Source organism: Patagioenas fasciata, chromosome 1, assembly GCF_037038585.1.
Source record: "Patagioenas fasciata isolate bPatFas1 chromosome 1, bPatFas1.hap1, whole genome shotgun sequence".
Lineage (NCBI taxonomy): Eukaryota > Metazoa > Chordata > Aves > Columbiformes > Columbidae > Patagioenas > Patagioenas fasciata.
The window spans coordinates 80,129,640-80,153,356 of record NC_092520.1 but is presented as its reverse complement, the minus strand read 5'-3'; the positions used below and the strand labels follow the sequence as shown (position 1 = coordinate 80,153,356).

The following is a 23,717-nucleotide window of genomic DNA, read 5'->3' as shown; positions in this document are numbered from 1 at the left end:
AGACTGTTTAGAGATGTAAATACTCAAAACCAGGAGGACTGCTAAGCATTTGGTCCCAGCACACACTCATATAGAACTGTACGCTGTTAGAGATGCTCACTTCGTAGTCGCGTGCTTGAACTACTACAACGCATCTAATGGCCATACTGCAGTAGCACAGCGCCAACCCCTACTTCGAAAGACAATTTACCCTTGCACTGAAGTTTCCACCCCTACTAAAACGCACTTCCCCAAGATGCTAATTTATAGCTCCCCATCTGTTGAACTCGAGAACCTTAGGAAGTGTTGTAGAGCAGACCCAAAAGGTTGAGTGCGGGGGTGGGGGGGGAAAGAGGGGGCAGGAGGGAGGGGAAAAAATAAAAAAAGAAATCCACCCTTTTCCCCAAACGGTGCTAAGCTTCATGACAGCACTCCCCCGGGAAAGCCCGTAACGAGGGGGTGAGGGGGAAGATGATGGGAAGATACTCCCGCCCCACGGTAGCGGGCAAGCCAGCCCCACCTGCCCTGCCCGGCCCCGCAGGGGGTGCGGGCGGGGGGGTGGGTAGTGCCGTAGTGCCGTGCTGCCCGCCGCCCTGCACACCCTGCTTGCCTCGTCTGCTGATCGCCAGCGGCTGCTCCAGCCTCCGCCGGCGCCAAAGGAGGCATTTAGGGACTCTGGAAATTCGCCAATTCCCCTCACCTGGAGCCGAGGCAGAGCTAACCTATTTATTTCATCAGCTGGCTCTCCGTGTAAAGGTTTCACCCAGTGTAAAGTTTAATAATAGAAAGAGGTAAAGTAATATCAGCTACAACAGCTGTCTGCCTCCTTTCCGCCCCCCCCCGTCCCCGAAATAAAAGATTTAGCATGGTAGTTTTTCCTCGCTACTTCAGGCTGACGTTATTCCATTCATAAGCTGCTTTTTAATTAAGTTATCAGACAGGGAGGAGTACTTATTGGAAACAAATTCTCTCTCTCCTTCGCCCTCCCCCGAAATACCAGTTTTATACCATAAACAAACTTAAGGCTCTGTAATGCTAAAGCTTATAATGCCGTCCATGTGCTGTCCCAAATCAGATTCAGATGAAGGGGAATTCTGCATAGAAATGGCATATGTAACATAAGGAAACTTACCATAGACTTGAAAAAGTGCAAATCCAAAGAGCAGGAGTGGCGTCAGCAGACCCATTTTGACATATTAAAAACAATCCCGATTGCTTGCAAGACCAATTCCACGGAGATTAAAAAAAAAAAAAAAGGTACCCAAAGCCAGTAAGAGGTAGGTGCAAAAGTTTTCAGTTTCCTAGCAGCTACTTAAAGTGGAAAGGGAAATCTTGAAATCAAAAGCTGCAGAAGGAAAGGTCTTGAATGTGACACTTCTAGATCCATACAGATTAGAGCAGTGAGCGAGCTCCGAAGGCTTCTGCTTTGCACACACGCTCCTTCCTAAATTCCCACCAATCCAGCCCAAGCAGAGGAATTATTCAAGTGTGTCTAAGACTCTCTTTAGGATCCATGGCAATCCAAACGCAAGCTCTTTCTTCGGAAGACAAGAAGAGACTTTGAGAAAGGACCTGATTCCTAGAAAGTGCTCCACAAACTTCCCGGCACTTTGCAGGAAAATCATTGGCTTGGTTTGGCTATTTTGCTTTCCTCTCGCACTCCCCCTACCCTTTTCTCTCTCTCTACCAAATCAGTTCAAGCTGCAGTTTCTCACTTAACTTCCATAATAGGAACGCCTAGGCAATGTGCTACAGGAGGGGAACAGCTTTCTCAGCATCCCCTCAAAATAAAGCCCTATCCCCTCCACCTCCCTTCTCACAGAAAACCGGAGCGGAAACTGCTTGAGGGCAGTAACTCCAGCGCGATGCCGCTGAGGGCGGGAGCGGCGGCGGGCTGCTGCCGTGCAGTTGTGGCGGCGGCGGGGGGTGCGTGCGGCGGAGGGTGCGGGGGCCTCCCGCCGCCGCAGCTCTCCGGGGCGGCCCCGGCAGCCCGGCGTCCGCTGCTCCGACCTCCTCCTCTCTCCTCTCCCGCCGCCTCCAGCTCCTGCCGCCGCGGACACACCGGCTGGCAAGGAGAGGGAGGAGAATGAGCGCAGCTCCCGAGGCTGCCTGGGGAAGGGAGGCTGCGGGGTGTGGACTAAACCACTGTGCTCCACACCCACACGTCCCTCTCCGCCCGGGGTAGGGAGATGGGGACGGCGGTATAAGAACACAGCCACAGGACTAGAAATCAGGCTTGCTGCAGGCAGTGCCCCCCACCCGCGCCTCTCCTCTACAGTTGGGTGTAGGTAGAATTTACATGATTGCTCCTCACCGCTTCCCATTTAATGGGCAGCTAATTTTTCGCTAAGTGATTTCGTGGAACTGTTCTCTAATTATTCATTCCCTCTCCACACATACACCGATACTTGGGAGTGAGACCCTTGAAAGGATCTTCCCCAGAGATTTTTTCTGTTGATCCGCTTTGTGGAAAAGGAAAGGTAGCAAATAAAATGGATCACTCGTGACCTACAAACTCTGTAGGACTGGCGGGCTTGCTCAGTGCAAAACCAGGAACGAGCAGCCCTCCCACCTCGTGTCTCCCGCGCCCTTCCCTGCCCTCCCCGTGGCCCTTCGGCTGCGGGGAAACTCCCGTCAGCGGGAAAGTTTCGCGGAACTGACCGCGATGCCCAGAGGCTGGCGGAGGGGGTGTTGGGGAATGAAGACAAGAGAAGGGGCCACGTAACCCCGAGGGAACAAGGCGAGACAGCCCCTCACCCCTGCACGCACGTCGCAGGCTTGTCAAACGGCACAAAAAAAACCCACCCAAACCATCACAGGAAAAGAGCAAGAAAGGCGAAGAAAGGAGCAACGTGATCGAGACCGGAATTTAAAAGTGACCGGGCAGAGCCACACCGAGGGCAGGGCGGGTGCGGCCGCTGAGCGGCCAGCGGCGGTCCCGAGGTGACGGTTGGGCTAGCCGTTGCTGCCACGCGCCGTCCCCGGGCCAGCGGGAGCGTCGCACAGTGAAGCTCGAGCGCCCCCTACTGGCATGTGGTGGCGCAGCGGCCGCCACCTCGTGCTCGGTGTTGCCTTTTGTTGCGGCGGGAGTCGCGGGGGGAGAAGCCTTAACGGCTGCGGGCGCCGGGGCACGCCGGGGAGCTTCCCGTAGCGCCGGCCGTGGGAAGGGAGCGGATGTTGTGACAGGAATGACCGAAAATCAGGAGCTACCGAAGGCCACGGGAGCTGTTTCAGTTGACGATGTCTTTTCTCCAGCAGAAAACCCGGAACAAGTTCTGTTGTGCGTAACTTTTCCAAGGAAACCTGCTCAAATATGTTGGTAGCATATTTAGTTAGCTCACATTTTTAGTTTTTAGAGGGACATTGGAGTTGAGGATCATTTTAATATAACGATGCTGTATAAAAGTTAACCAGTGAATAAAACATGTGAGTCACACTTTAATGCACTAGGATGAACAGGGCTGTTCAAACAGAAAGGATTTGCCTTAAGTGTTAACCAACCAGTCCCATGTATTTTTCTCTCAGGTCTCTTTCTTGCTCTTTTATTTTGCATATACTAGAGATTTTTTAAAAAAAATTCCATTAATTTCTTCATGTAAAGGATCTCAACCATATTTCAGCAAAATGTACACTGCTCCCACATACTCAAATAAATGGTTTGCAAGTTATTTCTGACTTGATTGTAATTGGTGAAAAATATTTTACTGTTGCCGAACGTGGCACTATGAAGTGTTTGTAGCTTTTTTAAGTGTCCGAGAAGACTGTTGCTATTCCATACAAAGCCAGATGACAACTCCAAGGCCTCTTTTTGCAGATCAGAGAACAATGTCCTCCTATACTCACAATATGTCCTGCAGATAAATATATATTAACATGTTTAAAGACTACCTTGTGAAGAAGGCTATAATTAAGGCTAATTAGGGTAAGGTGATCAAAATGGTATTCTTTGTCAGCGTGCTTGTAAATTGGCAAAACCAGAAAAACATAAATCCCCTATCTGACGGCAGTATGTGTAACACGACATGAAATATTAAAGAATATTTTCCTTTATAGTGGACATTTCAAGGACACAATGAAAATGCTGACTTGTTTATTACCAATTTTTAAATTGGAAATATCTGTACACTGTACAGTTCTTTTTCTGCTTCTCAAATAAATTTAAGATAAATTTAATAACAGACAGTACAGACTAGAACACTTTGTAGATTATGTGCAATCTTCAAAACCCTAAGGTACAGATCTACCTGTAAAAGGATATAATGACTCATATAAACATTCTCAGGAAAATCAATGGGTTATTCATTATACTTGCTGCTGTTTTATTCGTTCACTTCTACAGAATACCACTCTTCAACTATTAAGCCCTTTGCAAAACTCTAAAAAGTTTCAACAAAATTTAATCAAACATTTTCAAGCATAAATTTTGCCCATATGTATTTCAGTGATTTTTTTCTTTAAGAGTTAACAGTCCTCCAAAATGGCTAGCAGAGTCTGAGCATTGGGAAACTGGCTTTTATATTGGTGCTGTTTGCCCAAATTCAGAAAACTCAGCTAAGCTTGGCTAGTATACAAACAAAAACAAAACAAAAGGTCATCTAGAGATTTGGAGCATTACAGCAGAGGTTCACATGTGTTATGGCTTACAAACACAGGACATGTCACAGATCAGAATCACTGGCCTATGAGCAGAGTTTGCTCGGAACAGTGTTTGCTTCCGCTACAAGATGCAGTCCAGATACTAGAATAAGAAAAGTATGCTTGTCTCTCCGGTCTTTCAGTAACCTCCTGTGAACATGGCCAAGACAGATGTTCTTTGCTTGAATAGCAGCGTCTATACAGAGGAGCTGACTGTGCCAACTATTTGTTTGGCTATGAGCAATATGCCACCTCAGGAAATAATTGTGTGAGCAGGATGAGGAAAAGACATGAGTATCAGTGCACATAAATCTTCAGTTCAAAGAATGTTGTTGAGGTGAGGCTTTAGAACAGGGAAATGGCACAGTAAGATTGCCGTGATTCATACTAAGGCCAGTCATCAAATGAGGCAGGACTAATTTGGTAAAACAGCAGTAAGATCAGGCTTCTGTCAGTGGTACAAGTAAAGGTTTCATTGCTTCCCCAGTCTGATTTTTCATATATTTGATTCCTAGACTTACATATCTACATTAAAATAGGTATTTTGTATATGAAAGATCAGATCCAGTGCTTGAAGTACGAGTGTTCTAAGATGAGTGCTCTTTTCAGGTGAGCTCTATCATTCATAGTATTTTTCTTCTAAACCAACTCTACCATTTCTACTGTAACAATACAATTACAATACAATATGCTATTTCCTATTTCCCATAAAAACCTCTTGTTCTCTTCTCAAAGAGGAGAGATTTTGTTGAGGTGGATCATTCGGAGTTTATTCTGGATAGTAGAGCTACTCATCAAGGGAACTGCTGAAAGTGACTAGAGAGTTCTAATATCCAAGTTTGGAGGCTGGTCTTTCTAGGCTCAAGTAGAAGAAAAAGCAGATCCAGAGGATAACTCAAAGCAGCCTGAGAAACACACAAACAAAAATTAAAAAAATGCCACAGCGAGCATGGACTTTTCCACAGAATATACTCTTGTCTTCCTCTGTGCTGTTCTGTTCCAGGTCATCAGGTTCTGATGTCATCTGACTATTGCATATGTGATCAGAGATCAGAATTTATAGGTTTTAATCATTATAAATGCTGATACATTGTTATTATTCCTGCTGCAATCAATAGGGTATTCGACAGGAAGACTGGACACTGAGAGGTAAATCACGAGCTCAGTCCAGGAAATAAAGACAAGTTGCTAGAAACAGTGTAAGCACTGTAGCTAGATCTCTGTCATGAAGGCCCCTGAAAATTAGTTTTTCTGCTGTCCCTGGCTACCACCATTTTGACTAATCTACTTTCCTAGAACCACTCTTCTGGGACAAAAAAAAAAGGAAAAAAAAAAAAAGACGGCTGCCAAAAGCATGTGTTTCTTTCTGTGTCTCAGAGGTGTCTCTTAATTGCAGCACAGAGGGTCACCTTCTGCTTCAACATTAAAAATTCCTGAGTTGTGGCATCTGACTTCAGACTGTTCATATGGAAATATCAATCAAGCAACACTAAAAACCGTATTTTGAAGTGTCCTTACATTGCTAGACTGTGTTAGTGTGTCTGCACTATTTTTAATTACAGCTACAGTGCTTACCACAGTTATAAGAATGATATATACTGTTGGTAAGATAAATATTTGGTAAATTAAATTATTGCAAGGTTTTTGATATGCATCATATGCTCAATTTGGGTTTTGCATCCACAGCTCATTAAATGTGCAAGAACTGGTAACAGAAAGATGGTAGTATTTCTTGACAATTTTTAAAACACTCTCACCTAAAATAAATTCTACTTGATTCTTTTATTTTTAACTGAGATTCAGGGTAGGCAATAAGCACAATTATTTATATGATCAATATAATGTTGCCATGTAAAGGTTTTGTAGATCTTACTTTCCATTTGTTCTATGGATATACTTTCACCACCCACTTAAAAAAAAAAAAAAATTACAATGTCTTTCACACTTTACAGCTTGGTCAAAAATTCAAGAAGGCAGAGAAATAATTCTCAGTTTTAAAAAGAATTTGAAAATGGATTATACAGAAAACCAGGGTCAGATTTCTCCTTTCTGGGGGCAGAAGGGGGAGATGAAAGGAAGCTTCTAGTTGTAGCATTCACAAAAGAACTGCGAAGTTGACTGCTGTGTGAAATATAGGCCTGTGTTTTCCTGCTGAGTAAAAGATGTCAGCACACCATCCTTTGAAATACCTGGAGCTGGCATTGTAAAAAGCAACAGTGTCTTTATACTAAAGGGATCAGAATGGCACATATTAGAAATATGTCAGTGACTTACTGCAATAGTGGCTGGTGCCAAAACCTATGGTGTGAAGAATACAGTTACTGTCACAGTCGTAAGCACTAAAGTTGTTTCAAAACTGCTGGGCATAGACTTGTATAGAGCAGGTGGAACCGGACTCTTTTCAGAGGTGCACAAGGGTGGGACAAGAGGCAATAGACACCAGTTGCAATGTGGGAGGATTCTAGTTAGATGTCAGGAAACAGTTTTTTACAATGAGGGCACTCAAACAGGTGCGCAAGGGGGCTGTGGAATCGCTCTTGCTGGAGATACTCAAAACTGAGTTGAAGGTGAACCTGCTTTGAGTTGGACTAGATGATCTCCAGAGGTTTCTTCTGACAAATATTTTTCTAAGATTCCATGATTCTATGGCTGGCAAAGTTCTCGGCATGGAAGTGTATTTTGACACTGAACACCAAGGTTTCTTGGTATAGAATTATGTACTGAAGTGTTCAGCAGTACTCACTTCTGTTATAAAGTTACTTACAACTGCACTCACAAGTACACAAAAGAACTGTTTAATATTCCTCAAATTTAAGCCAATCCTATTGCAATATTAGGAGCTTTTGTTGAGTGAATCCTATATCAACTGAACAGTGAATATTACAGCAACAGAAGAACATTCCATGCTCTCTTGTGGTTGGAAATGCTTCCCTTTGCAACTGCAGTATCTACAATTCATAGCCTTTCTACCAAGTGCAGTAAGTTCCACATCAAGTTTATGGTTGTCTTCACATTGTAGACTGTAGCATGAGTTCATTATTTGCAACAGGACACACTACATCACTTCCAGTCTTTCCACAACCTGTGTCTAGCTAACCCTCTCCATGTCAGGAAATTTCCTCTTATACATTAATATATTAATCATATCCATATGTCTGTACATCTGCCACTTATATGGCTTGTGAGTGTTTCTGTCTGCTACATCAGGAACTGCTATTCTCTCTTTTGTATCCGGGACTCTGTATAAGTTAGGCATTTTTAAGCTAATGAAGGAAAAATTGACTACTTAACAAAAAGGCACCAATTATGGAATCAGGTGCTAATTTACGTAAATAAGGACATCAAAGATGTATTCTATCAACTACTAAGAAAATAAGACTCAAAGACCAATTTCATTTATGCCTTTGATAACATAGCCCTCTATTCAAAGATACATTTTTATTAAAAGTTAACAAAAATGCACTCTTCCCTAATTTACATACAAAAAATAGTACTCCTTGAGTGACAAGTTAAGCTTAATTTCAAAATACAGTTTAGGTTTCCAGAGGGCATAAAGTAGTCATTGTATCATTCCAAAAAACAAACCCAAACCAAACGAAACTAAAAAAATATTTAAAAACAAACAAACAAAAACAACAAACAAACAAACAAACATTAAAAATGAGGAACTGGAAGAGGATAAAATCTTACCCAGCCTCCATGAGAGATGCAAAGGTGAATTTTTTACTAGAAAAATGTATTCCATCATAGTCCTATCAGACTGATTCATAGTGAAAATAAGTGTAGGTACTGCACCCTGACTTCTAAGGATCAGAAAACCAAGCTATATAGCAACACGTTTATAGCTGTACACAACAATACACAAATAAGTCTTAAGCTGAACACCATATTCTTACATAATTATATTATAAATGTTATGCTCTCTTATTAAATGACATATGTCACATTTTCAATACCAAGTGCATATTGACAGCCAACTACACTAGCCAACAATATTTACACTTTAATTACAGCTTTTAAAATGGAAATATGTAACTATATGTGTACTTCAGTTGTTAATGGGGCAGAAATTCATACAAGGAGATCCATATATAAATGTCCATTGTATAGATACCCATTTGTAGGTGGGCAAGTATTCTTTACAATATGAAGTGTTTAATTTATTAATGCAGAAAATTAGATTTATTATTTCATTAACAAGTCAACTAACTTGAAAATTCTAATAGACACATAGAGTATTGTTTTTCAATCTTAAATGGCTTTTGAATTTAGTTTCCTTTTATAGTTACTGTTTTGTAGAAGAAGCCAGACTTACTGAGTTCCCTTCGTTATCTCTGGCCCCCAAAGTGTCAACGGCACACATAGACTATTGCTTAGCATGATTTCTGCTGTACTACAGTCCTCAATTGTAATCATACATTAGTCAAATGAAGGACCTGTTGTGGTACCACAGAGCTTCTGATTTATGAAGATGTCAGCTCTTGAGAATCTGGTCCGTCACTATGGTGGCAACCCTAACAGCATTAGAGGCTCTGGCATATTTCTACCAGTGGGTTGTAATGTTCCCATCAGGCTATGATTCTTTTTTGCAATATGGTGCTGTCAACACTGTGCTCATCAGTTATACATATCAGTGGATTATTAACAATATTTGTCAGACTTCTATATTATTTTTTTGTCCCAGAACAGCCTTGCTTCACTTCAGCAATAGCATTACATTTTGCATTGAATCATGTTTCAGTCATATGATTTTTCACTGCTCATGTAATTTAGTTTTCTACCTAAATTTTTATATGAGTATGTAACTTATTTTTTAAAAGTGTGATGCTATTAAATGTAGCTGAAGCACAGAGAGTTCCCAGAGCAGAATTTGGGCCAATACCTCTCCCATGCATGGCAGACTAAAAGAATGGTTAAGATTGAAATAAATTTCAAAAGTAAATTGAAAATAAACATAAAAGAGAAAAAAACTGAAACCTCAGAGCAAGACTTCTCCTTTAAAATAATGCATTTAATAAAATGATAAATATGCACAAGTGTAAACACCAAGTATCCTGTATAATCATTAGAGGAACTATTGTGTTTTGTACACTTTTGCAGTTAAAGCTATTATAGGATTGAATTGCTTCAATTGTATACAAAATCACCAAACTTCTACCAGGAAAACAGTGAGAATGTTTTCCCTCTATGCTGCAAATCCTATCATACTGGGAGCATCTGTGCCAGTACTGGGTCTCTTTAAAGCCTATAAAACTGTACATGCAAAGGGGCCAGCTCAGAATACAGAAACAGAAGCCAATGACTCATTATAACGTCTGTCTCTGAACTGAAACACAAAATAGCAATTACCTCAAAGCTGCCTACTGCCACAGCTAGAAAGACTCTTTCACATTTAAAGCACAGTGCCCACACAACAGAAAATCTCTTTTTTCTTTTTTTTTTTTCTTTGTAAAGCTTACAATGCTGATGGTGGAATTTAGCATGTTTCAATCTAAGTCATCAGTTCAAATCTTGCCCATGCTGATGGTGAGCAAAAGTTATTACCTGATTCACAGCTTAAATTATTTTAGAATCAGCTTTTTGTAGACAAGAAAAATACATTGTAAGCTTATCTTACCCAGACAATCAGCAATAGTTCAGCCTTCTAGGACAACCTTGAGAAGAACAGGGTATTTTGCACTGCCATGGCCCAGAAGGAACTTATTGTGAGAATGAAGAAAGAATTGGGTTTCAACAGCATCTGCCACAATGAGATCCTGTAACCAGGACTATGTATCTATGGACTTCTGTTATATAAACAGTGATTAAATCCCACTGCCACATTACCTGCTGAAAAATTTTCTAAATGAAATGTGTCTTTCCATGATTCTGGCAAAAAATTCTGTAAAATATTAACTTTTTTATCATTTCTTCAGAAAAAAAAAATATAGTAACTCTTTAATCTGTAAGTGGCATGTCTATTAAAATGCCAGCTTTAAAGCAAATGCACCAATATATTGAGTAAAGACACAAGATATTTTTTTAAGTAAAAAAAAAGGGTGAATAACCCTACATATGAAATTCAAAATACTGTAGTAATGCCTATAGATGTGTAGGTGTCATGAAATAGTGAAGATGTGCACTGGATTTATTATTTTGTTGATTTTGACAAGAAACAACAGTCCATTCTGAAGAACAGAAGGAAAGAGGTATTCTCATCTAAATCTGTATGGATTTACTTGAGGAATTCCAATGACTGCTTACTGGACTTGAATCCTCACATAACAAAAATACATTAGAAGTCTTTTCCAGTGCCCTTTGAACAAAATACTGCAGCTCATTCAAATAATTGAAATAATGCAGCAGGACACCAGGGAAATTTTTCCTTTGGGAGTTGTAGAAATCCTTTCAAGTGATCTATATTTTGAACAAATTTAGCTCAAATTGTGATGTACTTTATAGTATCCACACTGGTCTTCAGTGTTTTTGCAGGGACATAGGATAATGCTGATCACTTAATCATAGTAGTCCTGACATAGAATTCTGAGTACTAAGTTTTTTTTTTCCTTCTATTTTTCCCCCATAAATCCATTTAATTTTCCTGTCACATGACCTGGAAATTGGTTAGTGATTCAACATATGCTCCAGTAGAACAAGTTTGAATCTCTTAATTTTCAATTGGCCATAAATCTACATTGCTCAGGTGACATGTACAACATCTTTTTGAGTCAAGAAGGAGTTTGCTTTTTGACCATCAACAGTTCACAGTTTCTACCCTTAAACTAAACATAAAAATACCAGGGATTATATTTCTAAAATCTTGGGGATGTTTGAACATATCAGTGACCAGTATATTTGCAGAAAAGTGCATTCTTGGTCCCTGCATACAAGCTTACAGTTGCTTAAGTCGTGTCTTTGACAAGCAATATGTAGGAAAACTGACATAGCCTTCTGTAACACTAACACAACAAAAAGAATAGAATCATTGAATCATAGAATCATTTCAGCTAGAAGAGACCCTCAGGATCATTGAGTCCAACCATAACCTAACCTAATTCTAGCACTAAACCATGTCCCTAAGAGCGTTGTCTGTACACCTTTTAAACAGGTCCAGGGATGATGACTCCACTACTTCCCCAAGCAGCCTGTTCCAATTCTTGATAGCCATTTCAGTGAAGAAATTTTTCCTAATATCCAATCTAAACCTCCCCTGATGCAACTTGAGGCCATTTCCTCTCATCCTATTACTTGCTATTTGGGAAAAGAGACCAACACCCTCCATGCTACAACTTCCTTTCAGGTAGTTGTAGACAGCAATAAGGTCTCCCCTCAGCCTCCTTTTCTCCAGGCTAAACAGCTCCAGCTCCCTCAGCTGCTTCTCATCAGACTTGTGCTCCAGGCCCTTCACCTTCATCGCCCTATTCTGAACCCTCTCCAGTACTTCAATGTCCTTCTTATGACGAGGGGCTCAAAACTGAACACAGGATTCAAGGTGCAGCCTCACCAGCACTGAGTACAGTGGCACAATAAGTTCTCTAAGTCCTGCTGGCTGTACTGTTCCTGATACATGCCAGGATATTGTTTGCATTCTTGGCCACCTGGGCACACTGCTGGCTGATACTCAGCCAGCTGTCAATCAACACCCCCAGGTAGTTTTCCACCTGGCAGCTTTCCGGCCACTCTTCCCTGAGTCTGTAGCTTTGCCTGGGGTTGTTGTGACCCAAGTGCAGGACCTGGCACGTGGCCTTTTTGAACCTCATACAATTGGCCTCAGCCCAATAATCCAGCTGGTCCAGATCCCTTTGTATGGCCTTCCTACTCTCCAGCAGATCAACTTTCCCACCCAATTTGGTGTCATCTGCAAACTTATTAAGAGTGCACTCAATCCATTCATCCAGATCACTGACAAAGAGATTAAACAGAACTGGACCAAATACTGAGCCCTGGGGAACACTACTTGTGACCAGCTGCCAACTGGATTTGGCTCCGTTCCCTACAACTCTTTGGGCCTGACCCTCCAGCCAGTTCTTTATCTATGGCAGAGTACATCCATCCAAGACCATGAGCTACCAGCGTCTCCAGGAGAATACTGTGGGATATGGTGTCAAAGGCTTTACTGAAGTCTAAGTACACAACATCTACAGCCTTTCCACCAACAACTAGGCAGGTCACCTTGTCATAGAAGGGAACATTGACTCTGGAGCTGGATGTCTGATACATACATAGATGCCTCTTCTGCCAGAAATAAGATTATAGATGCAAGACTGGCAAAGGAATGTTAGGGCATCTGAATTACTAAGTCCTAGATTTGTAAGCAGTGATTTAAACAGAAGACAGGTAAGTCAAGTCACAATGATGGATAAAACAATTGAGGAAAGTATGCCTTAAAACAGTGCCAAGATGAGCAAAAAAATGGGATGAGGGCTGAGTAACAGCAAGTAAACCTCTGGATTCTTATAGGGACATCTTGAGACATCTTAAAATACAGTGGAAATTTGGATTTAAATTATTTTTGTCCCTAGAAATCAGAACTATAATAATTAATAACCACATTTCATAATTTAGGCAAATAGCAGATGATAGAAAATTTTATATGTAGGAAACATGTCCGCTATTATATTTTCCAAACTCCTGCTTACCATTAACATTTTAGATCTACATCATATTTAAGATACTTAAATCAAACTGCTTAATATTCTGGACTGACAGGCTCATTAAACTGAGCAGTAGGATTACTGTCATGTGCACTTCAGGCACTACAGTATGAAATTTTCTGTTTTTAATTCCAAATGTTTAAAGAGAAATCTTTATCATTAAAACTGAAACTGTGTTTCTTTTCTTTGAGGAATTACTATGTATTTGACATCTCAGCTCTGATGACATTTTGGTTGTCTCTGACATTCTAAACTATTTAAGCAAAAGAGTAGAGTGCTGTGTGCAGTAGCTTTGGTATAGTTGTTATCCATATTTTAATCAGTTCATAAGCTTTTTTAATTTATGCCTGTCAATATTAAAGAATCATCTACTGTAGCTATAGGTGTTTGGACTGGTGACATTGTATACTAACTCCCATTTGGATTACATTATTTTAATACATGAAAAAGTACTGACCAAATTTTATACACTCTTAAGAACAAAAGAATTTTGCAGAAAAAATGTTTCTCCAAGGCCAGATTTATCAAAATTATTTAGAGGTGCTTTGCATTGCTGATAGCATCTGTATGGAAGCCTCACTAGTGTTGCAAGTCAGTGCAAGTTAAGTTTCTAGCAGTTAGTTTCTTTTGAAGGTTCTTAACAGGCACCTATCTAAATATTTTTATTCTGGCAGTGTATGAAAACTTCTGTAATGTGGTCTTTGATCTGAAGATCTAGAAAATAAATTTAAGAGTCTTTAAAGGGAGTTTGAAGTTCTAAGTACTCTTCTTTCAGATCAAATAAAAAGTGCAATTACAAGTCTTTCCGTAGTAAGATACCTCCTGTTAATAGGAATTATTACAGGATTCATCGAGCATCACAGCTAGGTTTGGTCAGAAGCTATGCCATGTGCGCTGAAATAATTATGGATGGAGAAAGCCAAGACAAAGGCCATAATACAGTGAATAAAATTGTAATGAATAAGAACTGACATAAACAGAATTAGAATGGCATTTCCAGGGGAAGAGTAGTAACAGAGAGTTAGGTTAACAGACGTGTGAGAAAAGAAACTATTCCTAATGCTATTTTTTGTTATTTTCACAGAAAAGGAATCACATACAGTCTTGGAAGATGTCAGGAAGGATTGAACATGCTTCAGTGTCAATCCCTAAAGAAAAAAATCACAAAATGTAAGTGATTAAGTACAACTATTGCCCACACATTGTTCTTTTTTATTTGCAATAACGCAAGGAAACAATAAGGATTTTAACAATTATTATATCAGAATATCAGATCTACACTAAAATCTAGCTGTAGGTTATAGCACCAGCTGATAAAACCATTCTGTTTTTTTGGTTCTTTCCTCAGGAATTATGATTCTAGAGTCAGTTCAAAGAGTCTATTTGTAGATCATTACCTTCACCCTTTTTTTTTTCCTAATTATATAGAGGTCAAAATTGTCACCTAAATAGCAATTAAATCTCACTGCCACATTAAATGCCACTGTGACAACATGTTGTGTTGCTCCTACAACAACTGATCTGATTTTTCTGTCTCTTTCTCCTTTCCTTCTCTGTTGAGATCCAGCTGAAAAGTAGGGTTCAGCTGAGTCACTGTACTGCTTTGGAGGTTGACTATATGGTCAGTTGAAACTACAAAAGGACTTCAAAAAAAAGCATCCTGCTTTTCTTCTACTCTTGTCAAAACTTATTTCCTTGGATATTGCATATAAAAGGCTTCTGATGCCATGCACAATTGTGTGTTTGCATTCTTCTGTGTGGTATAAGAGTTAGGACATGATGCTGCTACTTCTCTTATGAACAGGTTTCTGAACTGAGACTCATAGCCATGCATGATTTATATAGGCCCACACAATGTTTCTTTTGCAATAAAAATAGTCTTGAATTCCTCTAACTTGTGATTTGAATTTGTTTTTATAAGAGCCAGAGACTGTAAAAAAAAAAAAAAAAAAAAGTTATGTTAAAAAATTTCATTGGCAATCTTAATAATCTTGTTCTGTCTACATATTTTGGCTCTTTTTCCTCAGTGCAAGGTTGCATGGTGAAGGCATTTCCTCTGAAAGTTAAAAAGTGAGGTCACTGAAACAATCGTGATAAGATATTCTTTCTGTAGCTTCTGAAATTAGATATGTCTATGTTATCACCATGTGGATTAATTCCACTACCATAGAGTCATCTCTTGTTTTCATAGAAGCTCCTTTCAGCTTCTGTTTTACTCATTCCTTTTTTGTTTCCAGAAAGGATAGATCTTTGAAAGAATAATCAAAAGAGAACAAGAATCTAAGGGAAGCATATACATACTAGGAGATAAATTTCCAATTTCGCCTTTGAAGAGGGCAAATCTGATTTTCCATTTTTCCTCTCTGATCTGGTCAAGGTGAACAGAAAAGGGCTATGTAATTTGATAAGGTGACTAAAAGAAGTAAACCATTTAATCTTAACAGATAAAAATTCTAGCACTACCACTTATGACTCATCTTGTTCTCAACAAGAAGCAACTACCTCAAGAGAATTAAGCAAAATAATTCTTGGTTAGGATAGTCTTATAAGGTAAAGCACTCACTGCATGTTAAAAACTACTTTAAAATATAAAACCATTAACAGACCACAGATAGCATTACAGCCACGTGACATTATTTGGAAACTTGCCCTGAAGTATATCTCAGAACTGCAGTAACTCCCATTTTGTACAAAAGGAAGATATATTGTTGTTAAGCCTTGTGTTATATCTCAGTGGTAAAGTCCAAACATGGACTGTAATATGAATTAAAATATAGTCATAATGGCAGTAAGTTTTAAACACAAATAATTTTCCCTTTTCCACCAAAAGTGCAATTGAATTTAAATTATATCAAGTCATAGTCTTGAAAAACTAGAATCTAGGTGAAAATTTCTAGCCTAGCCTAGTGTATGAGACATGTCTGTGAATTAAACTACTTAGCAAGAAAGAAATGTTATGGGAAAATTGTGGCTTGGTATTCAAAGGTAGGAATAGTGCCCTCTCACTTGTGTGCTTTCTTCTCTATAATACCTAAACATGAAATATGCAGCTAAAAGTAGGTCTCACATTTCATAAATATATTATCATCTGACTGTGGGATGGACCTGAAAAACAAAATTTGCATAGTCTGCCTTTGATTCATGGATAGAAGGAAAACTTTAATATTGCATGATCCTACAATAACCTTTGAGATGTTCCAAGGACACTTAATGAAAATGAAATTTACTGTTAATATATCACTCACAGGCAATGGAGAGATATAACCTCTAATACATTGTAATCTTCCGTGTGTACATCTCATAAATTTGAGACAAACATACAGAAGTCTCTACATTAGAAGTGAGTTACACTCTATTACTGGTGTTATCCATCCTCTCTCTGTATGTATGTATTTCAAAACATCACTTAAATAGAATTAACCGTGGCTAAACTAAAAAACACGTGGCTATGGTAAAATAATAGCCACACCTTGTAAACTGATTTTGGATTTCCTGATTCATTTGTTTTAAAAGTTATTTCCTCAGAATCTACATGGTCAGCTGAACTGGGAGAAAAAAAAGTACATGCCTTGACTAATCTTTTCTGCAGTGTACTTAAGAAACTAATTCATTTTGTTTGGATAATATCATGAACAATTTTTTAAAAATCTAGCCTGCTAAAAATGCAATAGAATTAAAATACCTCATTCCCATTGAAAGCAAAAGTAATGTTTTACTTGCCTATCTGAAATACCTCAAAATTCCTCTTTCTGTCTTTAGCTGCCCCAGAATGTCTGACATCTAGCTAATATAGCATAAAGAGATTAGCAGTGAAAATGATATTTTTAAGAAAACTATGGTGATATTGACAGTTTTCATTAGAGGTGCACCTAGTACTTTTCTTCTTTACTCTGTGTTTTCTGGGAATTCTGCAAAAAAGAATACTACATGATTTAAGAAATAAGATGTAATGTATAAGAAATACATATGAACTCACAAATGTTTTTCCAAAGGATTGTTGCTGTAACATAATGTAGTAGAATCTTTATCCCAGATACTGTTTTTGAATTGTTTTACTTTAGATCTGTGGGATAATTAGTTCCTGTTTCAGAATAGTTCTCAGAGCCTATGGACAATCATCCTTCCTCATTCTCTAACTGGAGTTAGGCAACTGTAAAGGATCATTCTTCGCAGCAAGTAGTTACTCTGTCACCCCAGAAAGAATTTTTCTTTTCCGTATGAAAATTTCTGCTCTAAAGATCAACTTTATTTGTTTGTTTGTTTGTTTTTAATAGCTACACATAATTTCTTCAGGGCGAAACATTTTCTTAGTATATAGAAATTTCTCTCTGTCTACTAGGAGTCAGTGTAGTGCAGTGTCTGCTTGGAGTGATAAATTAAATGAATGTAGACAACCACTAAGTCACTTCTTTGTTGAAAATGAATGCTAATTACATTTTTCCTGTGCTTCATGATAAACTCATTTAAAAGACTAAAATGCTGGAGGAAAAATACTGCATTTTAGGGAGTATGCATAAACTGTCCTTTACTTGCTCAGTTACAAACTGCTGAGAATAGCAACAATACATATTGAAGTTATTTTTGAATCCTTATGATTATCTTTGTGTTGTGTGTACTATTGTTACCTCCCATTGCTCAAGTCTCAGCTCTAATTGCTAGTGCAGTTAGTGTTTCTATTATTTTTTTTCCTCTCAATATCAGTGTTAATTGAATGGGTAAGAACTGTCCTTAGAAATATCTGCTATGTTTGAGGGAACTTTCAGCACCTTGTAGGTTCCCTCAAGCCCAACTGACCAATCAGTATCAGAAAAGAGTGGTTTCTTGTAGGATGAAAAAAAAAAATGAACAGATATTTCACTAACAGTGAAACACAATTTAGCAGGAATGTGGTTTTTAAATACATAATAATGTTGAACTCCAAAGTAGAGTGCTTGAGATATGAGAAATAGGTAGCAGCTTTGCCAGTATTCTTGTAGTTTGTCAGAATGACCTGAAACTCTTCTGCTGAGTTGCTAAGAGTAATACTCTTGCCTTGTTTTGCCTCCCCAGCTCCTTTCCTTTTCAGATTCGATTGTGTCATATTTTTTTCTAGACTCTTGTTGAGTTTGTTACTTTATCTGTCTGAAAATACTTTCATGGTAAACTTCCCTAAAGGACTAATTTCTGAAAGGTAGTATTTCCTTGAAAAACTACTTTAAATATACCAGGGGCTTAATTAGCATAATTTCAAATGCTAATCTTTATTTATTTTAAGGGCAGGAACTGTTAGGTACAAAACACAAATCAAAAGGTGTGCTTGCTCATAAAGTATGTCCAGGTAGGTTTTCCCTCTTTCTCACTCCTCTTTCTTCTGAACAAACTGACCCTCTTCCACAAGGCATTTTTCCAGCTCTTGACTAATGGGGCATATTTGCTTACAAATCTTGCAAGCTAAATGAACAGGCAGTCCTTTTCACTGCACAAATCACAAAAAACAAACCAAAACCAACCAAACAACCAAAACCAAACCAACCAACCAATTAAACAAAAACAAACAAACAACAAAAACAAGCAAACAAAAATGAAACAAAACAAACAAAACAAAACAAACAACCAAAACACAACTAAGAAAAACTGAGATCATATCCCTGTATGAAGGCTGTCTTCATACTGCTTGCACAAGTGTATCAATCCTTCACTGCCTATGAACTGAAAAGAAGCCTGTTATGGTATAGGTAACAGGTAATTCTTTGTTTGCTCTGCATGTACCCAATTACATGAGATAAGAGATTTATTGACCATTTAAAAAACTATGTGGAATACAAACAGCAATAGCAGTCTGTGTTCTCGCATTTGTTTGGATTACTTTACAGACATTTTCAGAACTGTCATAGAGCCTCTTATTCCAGGTTTACCCACTGCAATGGAAGCAAAGAGAGAGTATGGCCCTGAACAGTGGCAATCCCTGGCTGCAGAAGAGTGTCTTGCTCTCATGGAGTATATCTGTGGGTCAGTCATTATTCTTAACGAATTCCCAGAACTGGCCTGACATATGACAAACTATTGCTCTAAAAGTGGAAAAAAGAACTTTAAAGAAGTTAGTCCTAGATGTCTACGATGAGAACAGAAACTACAATCCCACTCTAATGTAATATATGCTATGATCTTATAAACTTTATCTATTATTATTTTTCCAGCTATGTGTTTATAGATAAATATTGATAAAGGCTGACACTTAAGTATTGCTACTATGAATGACACTATAAAGCTGATAAATGTAGCATGAAAAGTTAAAACAAACTGTTACATCTGATGCATAATAAGATATTTACTTACTTATTTGTTTAGAAACCAGGACAAGGCATAGACTGTTCAGATACTCATGGTAGTACCATGGATGATATTAAGATGATATTAAAAACATCTAAAACATGGAAAGCATATCCTTCCATTTGTTCACAGTATTAAAAAAGAAAAGCCAAAGCAAGCTAAGGCATAAGATTGCTTTAATTAAGTTGATTTCTGGTTTTGAAAAGAGTTTTTGTTTTATCTCAAAACTCAGTATAGCTTTTCAAAATAAAAGAGCTGTAGTTTTTCAGTAATAACACTACATATGGTTAACACCAGACAGTGCCTATGTAAGGCTGGAAGCTGCAAGCTGAGATGTGAAAGTAAAGTGGGAGGAAAATGAATCGGATGTCAGCTACATGCTCAGTAGCTTTTCGGGCAGTATGTTTGAATGAACATAACAGTATTACCATATACTGAGTTATTATTTGTTGTATGAAACCAAGGCAAGGGTTCATGTGATTGTTTATTATTACAATCTGTCCTGTGTAAAGCACTTTCGGAAGAGGAGCTATCAGTAATTTGTGGCGATATATTAGAAGGATCTGGTAAATACCTTTGATGTAATTTGTTAGGTGCTATTACGTATTGAGCATGGAAAACTGCCTATTGTTGGCCATTACCAGTAGCATTTCTAAGAATCACTCTGCACCTGTGATTTTGAACTCCCTCCCTTTTATTGAATGTGCTGAGATCAATGCCAATTATTAGATTTTAATAAGATTTATTTCACCATCAAGAAGCTGTCAGGTATGCTAATAGCTTTGATCATTTCAGGTCTTAGTCAAAGCCATGTTCTCAGAACTACTATACTGTAACTTAACAGAGCTAAACACTATAAACTAAGTAATTTTAAATGCTTTTACATCTCCAATTATGTGTTAGTCCATTCTCCCTTTAATGATCTAGTTATATAATATTTAATTATATACTACCTAATAACATAATACCTCACATATATAATGCCTTACTGGTCAATGTGATCAATTCCTGCACTTAAACAACCAGTTAAACTGGCAAATGAAAGCACTGTACAGGTAGGAAGTTACAGAGGGTTGGATTTGGTGGTGGTGTGGTGGTTTGTTTTTGGTGGTTTTTTGTTTTGGTGTGGTTTCTTTTTTTAATGTGGTTCAAGAATCACACATTAGTTGTATGATCACCTGTAACGATCATGGATGCCTGTAAAGATACAGAATCAAGGGTGACAGCACTGTTTCATTTGGCATCAGACAGCAGAGTACTGCATCAAGTTTCTGCGCTCCTAACTAGGAAGGATCCAGAGGAGACTTGCCAGGTATTTTGAAGTTAAGACAACAGGTCTTCAGGGAATAATTTAGAAAACTTCAATATAAAGATTTTAACAAAAATGTAAAGATCAGTATTCATTTATAAATTTTTGCATACTGGAGAAGAAGAAAAATTGTGGTATGCTTCTACTACATTTGTGAAAAAGTCAGTATCAAACACTCAGCTATTACCCAACAATGTAGGTTATTCCTCATTACTTAGAACTAAGATTGAGTGTTCTCCTGTGGGACATCTTACCAGATCAGAAAATAAAAGTAGAAATTGGCTGCAAAGATATTGGAAGACGTATAGTATCTGATTCATTACAGAAGGTCGGGATAGGCAATGTTATCTCGGCTTCAGTTCTTTGAGTTTATGGAAATTTCCTGTTAGTTGAACGGGAATTTGGACTGTGTCATTCCATTTCACATGAGAAGTGTTAATTAGATGCATCAACTGCTTAGAATATATTTATCTTGATTGCAGATATGTGCAATCTCATGTTTAGTATGCTGTATCCCATGAAAACTCTGAGTGAAAGCATTAAGTATGTTATGGAACATACAAATCTGAGTCATGGTGATCTTGCCTCTCTCATTTCTTGCATATGCTTTCAGTTGTTCAAAGCCTATGGGGCAGCTAGCTGAATGGAAAGACATAAGGACAAGATGGAAGATGCATGTTTACACAGTGAACTCCCACTTTACTCCAGGCTGGAAAAATTCCATTCTTTTTTGTGTCCTTTTTTGGTGATAGTTTTGTTATTTGTAAGTCTTAGGTGGAGTTTTTACAGTAAAAATAATTATGTTCCTTCCTATAAACTTACTTACTGAACTCCAGCAAAAATTGTAGTATCTCATATCATATGCAGTCAATAAGGTAGGATCTCTTTCTCCCTATCATGTGCACTTGTTCTATAAATGCAGATATTTGTAGTCAATTGTCCACTGTACAATTCAATTTTGCACACAAAAATAATAATCCATTTTATGCCTTGGAAGGGAAAAAATCTGCTTAGTTTCTATGAAAGTATACATTCATTGCTACCACAGGACAATTGGTTTGATAATTTAGTATCATGTCTGCATATGAAAGGTATGACTTTTTCCACTTTTTTAACCTCATCAAGTCAAATAAAATTTGAACAGGACAGTCAAAATAAATACTTCCAAATGAGGAAATAACGCACATTTTTATATGTAGGAGTCTATTGTTAGCTACATTTGATGCTATTCTAAAAATTAATGAAGACCCTACCAGCCAAAAAAGAGTTGCAAAAGGGAGTCATAGTTGAAGAAGACAAATTCACAAGAAGTGGAGGAAAAAGGAGATTCTTTTTTTCTGTGGTCAACAATTTGCATGTCACATTTCTGCTGAAAAGAGAAAGCAAAAGTTCACATTATGGAATATACCTGCTTCTTGTGTTAATTGTTGAGTTGTTTTCGTATATTTAAGTAGAATTTTATATGTATGTATGTAAAAAGAACATAAATATCACAGTAATTAGTTCAGTCCATTAATTAACTCATTTGTCAGTGTACACTTATGAAAGACTTTAAAAACTTCTGTGTCAAATTCTAATTCCCTTACTCAAGTAAATACCACTCTTCAACACAAGTAAAATAATAAGAATCTGGCAGGAACAGATACACCAGACCCTTTTTAATACTAGATAAAATGGTGTTTATGTCTTAACTCAGTTTTGTGATGAAAAGATGTATCATCAACACATTGGTTAATCAGTATCCTGGGAATGCCCTTTCACTGGTTCCATTGGTGATATGCTATGGTGAGCAACTGTATGTTTAATCCACACCTATAGAATTATGTTTATGATCAGAAGTTGCTTTTAGATTCTGGAAGACACATGTTCTCGAAGGCTTTCAGTGAGCTGCATACTGAATTGTTTCAGTGAGTTCAATAGGTCATGTATCATGTGAACTTCTCTGACACAATTGGCAATTCTTTTATTTAAGATCAGAATTCCACTGTGGTTTGAAACACACTCATTGTAACGATCACAAAACTATTTTTAATATTTATGGAATGGTACTGCAGATCCCACTGTAAATTCAGAGCATATGTTTACCAGTGACAAGAAACAGAGGAATGCGCTAAATTTTATGAACTGTTAATGAGTCAATAAATTGACTGTTTTGCAGCCAGAACTCTGTTACTACTGGCATTGTCTAACATTCCAATCTGGATTTCTCATGGAGAAAGAAATTGTATTCCAAATTTTAACTCTATTGCTTTCTTTATTTTTCTTCACACTACAGTCTTGTATCTTAAGAAGAAATATACAATTGAATGACAATCACAAGGTATGTTTCTCACTATTGTCAAGGTAGGAAGTTATCAGAATATAGGTCTCTTCAGTATGACTGATTTAATATCACAATCACATCACGTAATCCCTTTCATAAACTTTTCAAGCTTAATTTGAGATGTAGTTAGACTGCAAGACAATCCCCAGAATTTCAGTACTCTACCGTTTAGAGATGTTTTACATTTATTCCCAGCCATATTTTTATCCATGTGTTCTACCAATGTTCAAAAATCTGAAACAGCCCTTTACTCTTTTTGACTTTTACCCCTTAAGGTATTTATGGATAGGGATCATAATTCCTCTCAGCCTTTGCTTTGGTAGGCTGAACAAGCCCTACAGAGCTGTACATGTGCCAGTTCATCCCTCCTGGACATTGGCAGCCAGCACTGTACATCCTATTCTGCTGAGGTCTGCTGATAGTACTGATGATTTTGTATTTCTGCTAAAAATGTTTTTCTATATGTATTTTTGGATCACTTTCATTTTATTCATGACTGAGGCCACTGGCAGATAGTGGTCTGCTATAT

At 38.1% G+C, this 23,717-nt stretch overlaps 1 protein-coding gene across 17 annotated transcripts in view; it reads right to left on the bottom strand.

Moving 5' to 3' along the window:
- ROBO2 (roundabout guidance receptor 2) overlaps positions 1 to 23,717 on the bottom strand; it is a 1,099,771-nt gene that overhangs the window by 457,238 nt on the left and 618,816 nt on the right. Inside the window, exon 1 of one of the 17 annotated variants that reach the window (XM_071809786.1) lies at positions 1,112 to 2,126. The exons of the other annotated variants lie outside the window; for them this stretch is intronic. Coding sequence (XP_071665887.1) covers positions 1,112 to 1,166 — 55 coding nt within the window. The 5' untranslated portion in view covers positions 1,167 to 2,126. Of the gene's footprint in view, positions 1 to 1,111; positions 2,127 to 23,717 lie in introns of those variants that run through there. 17 annotated transcript variants of the gene reach the window in all.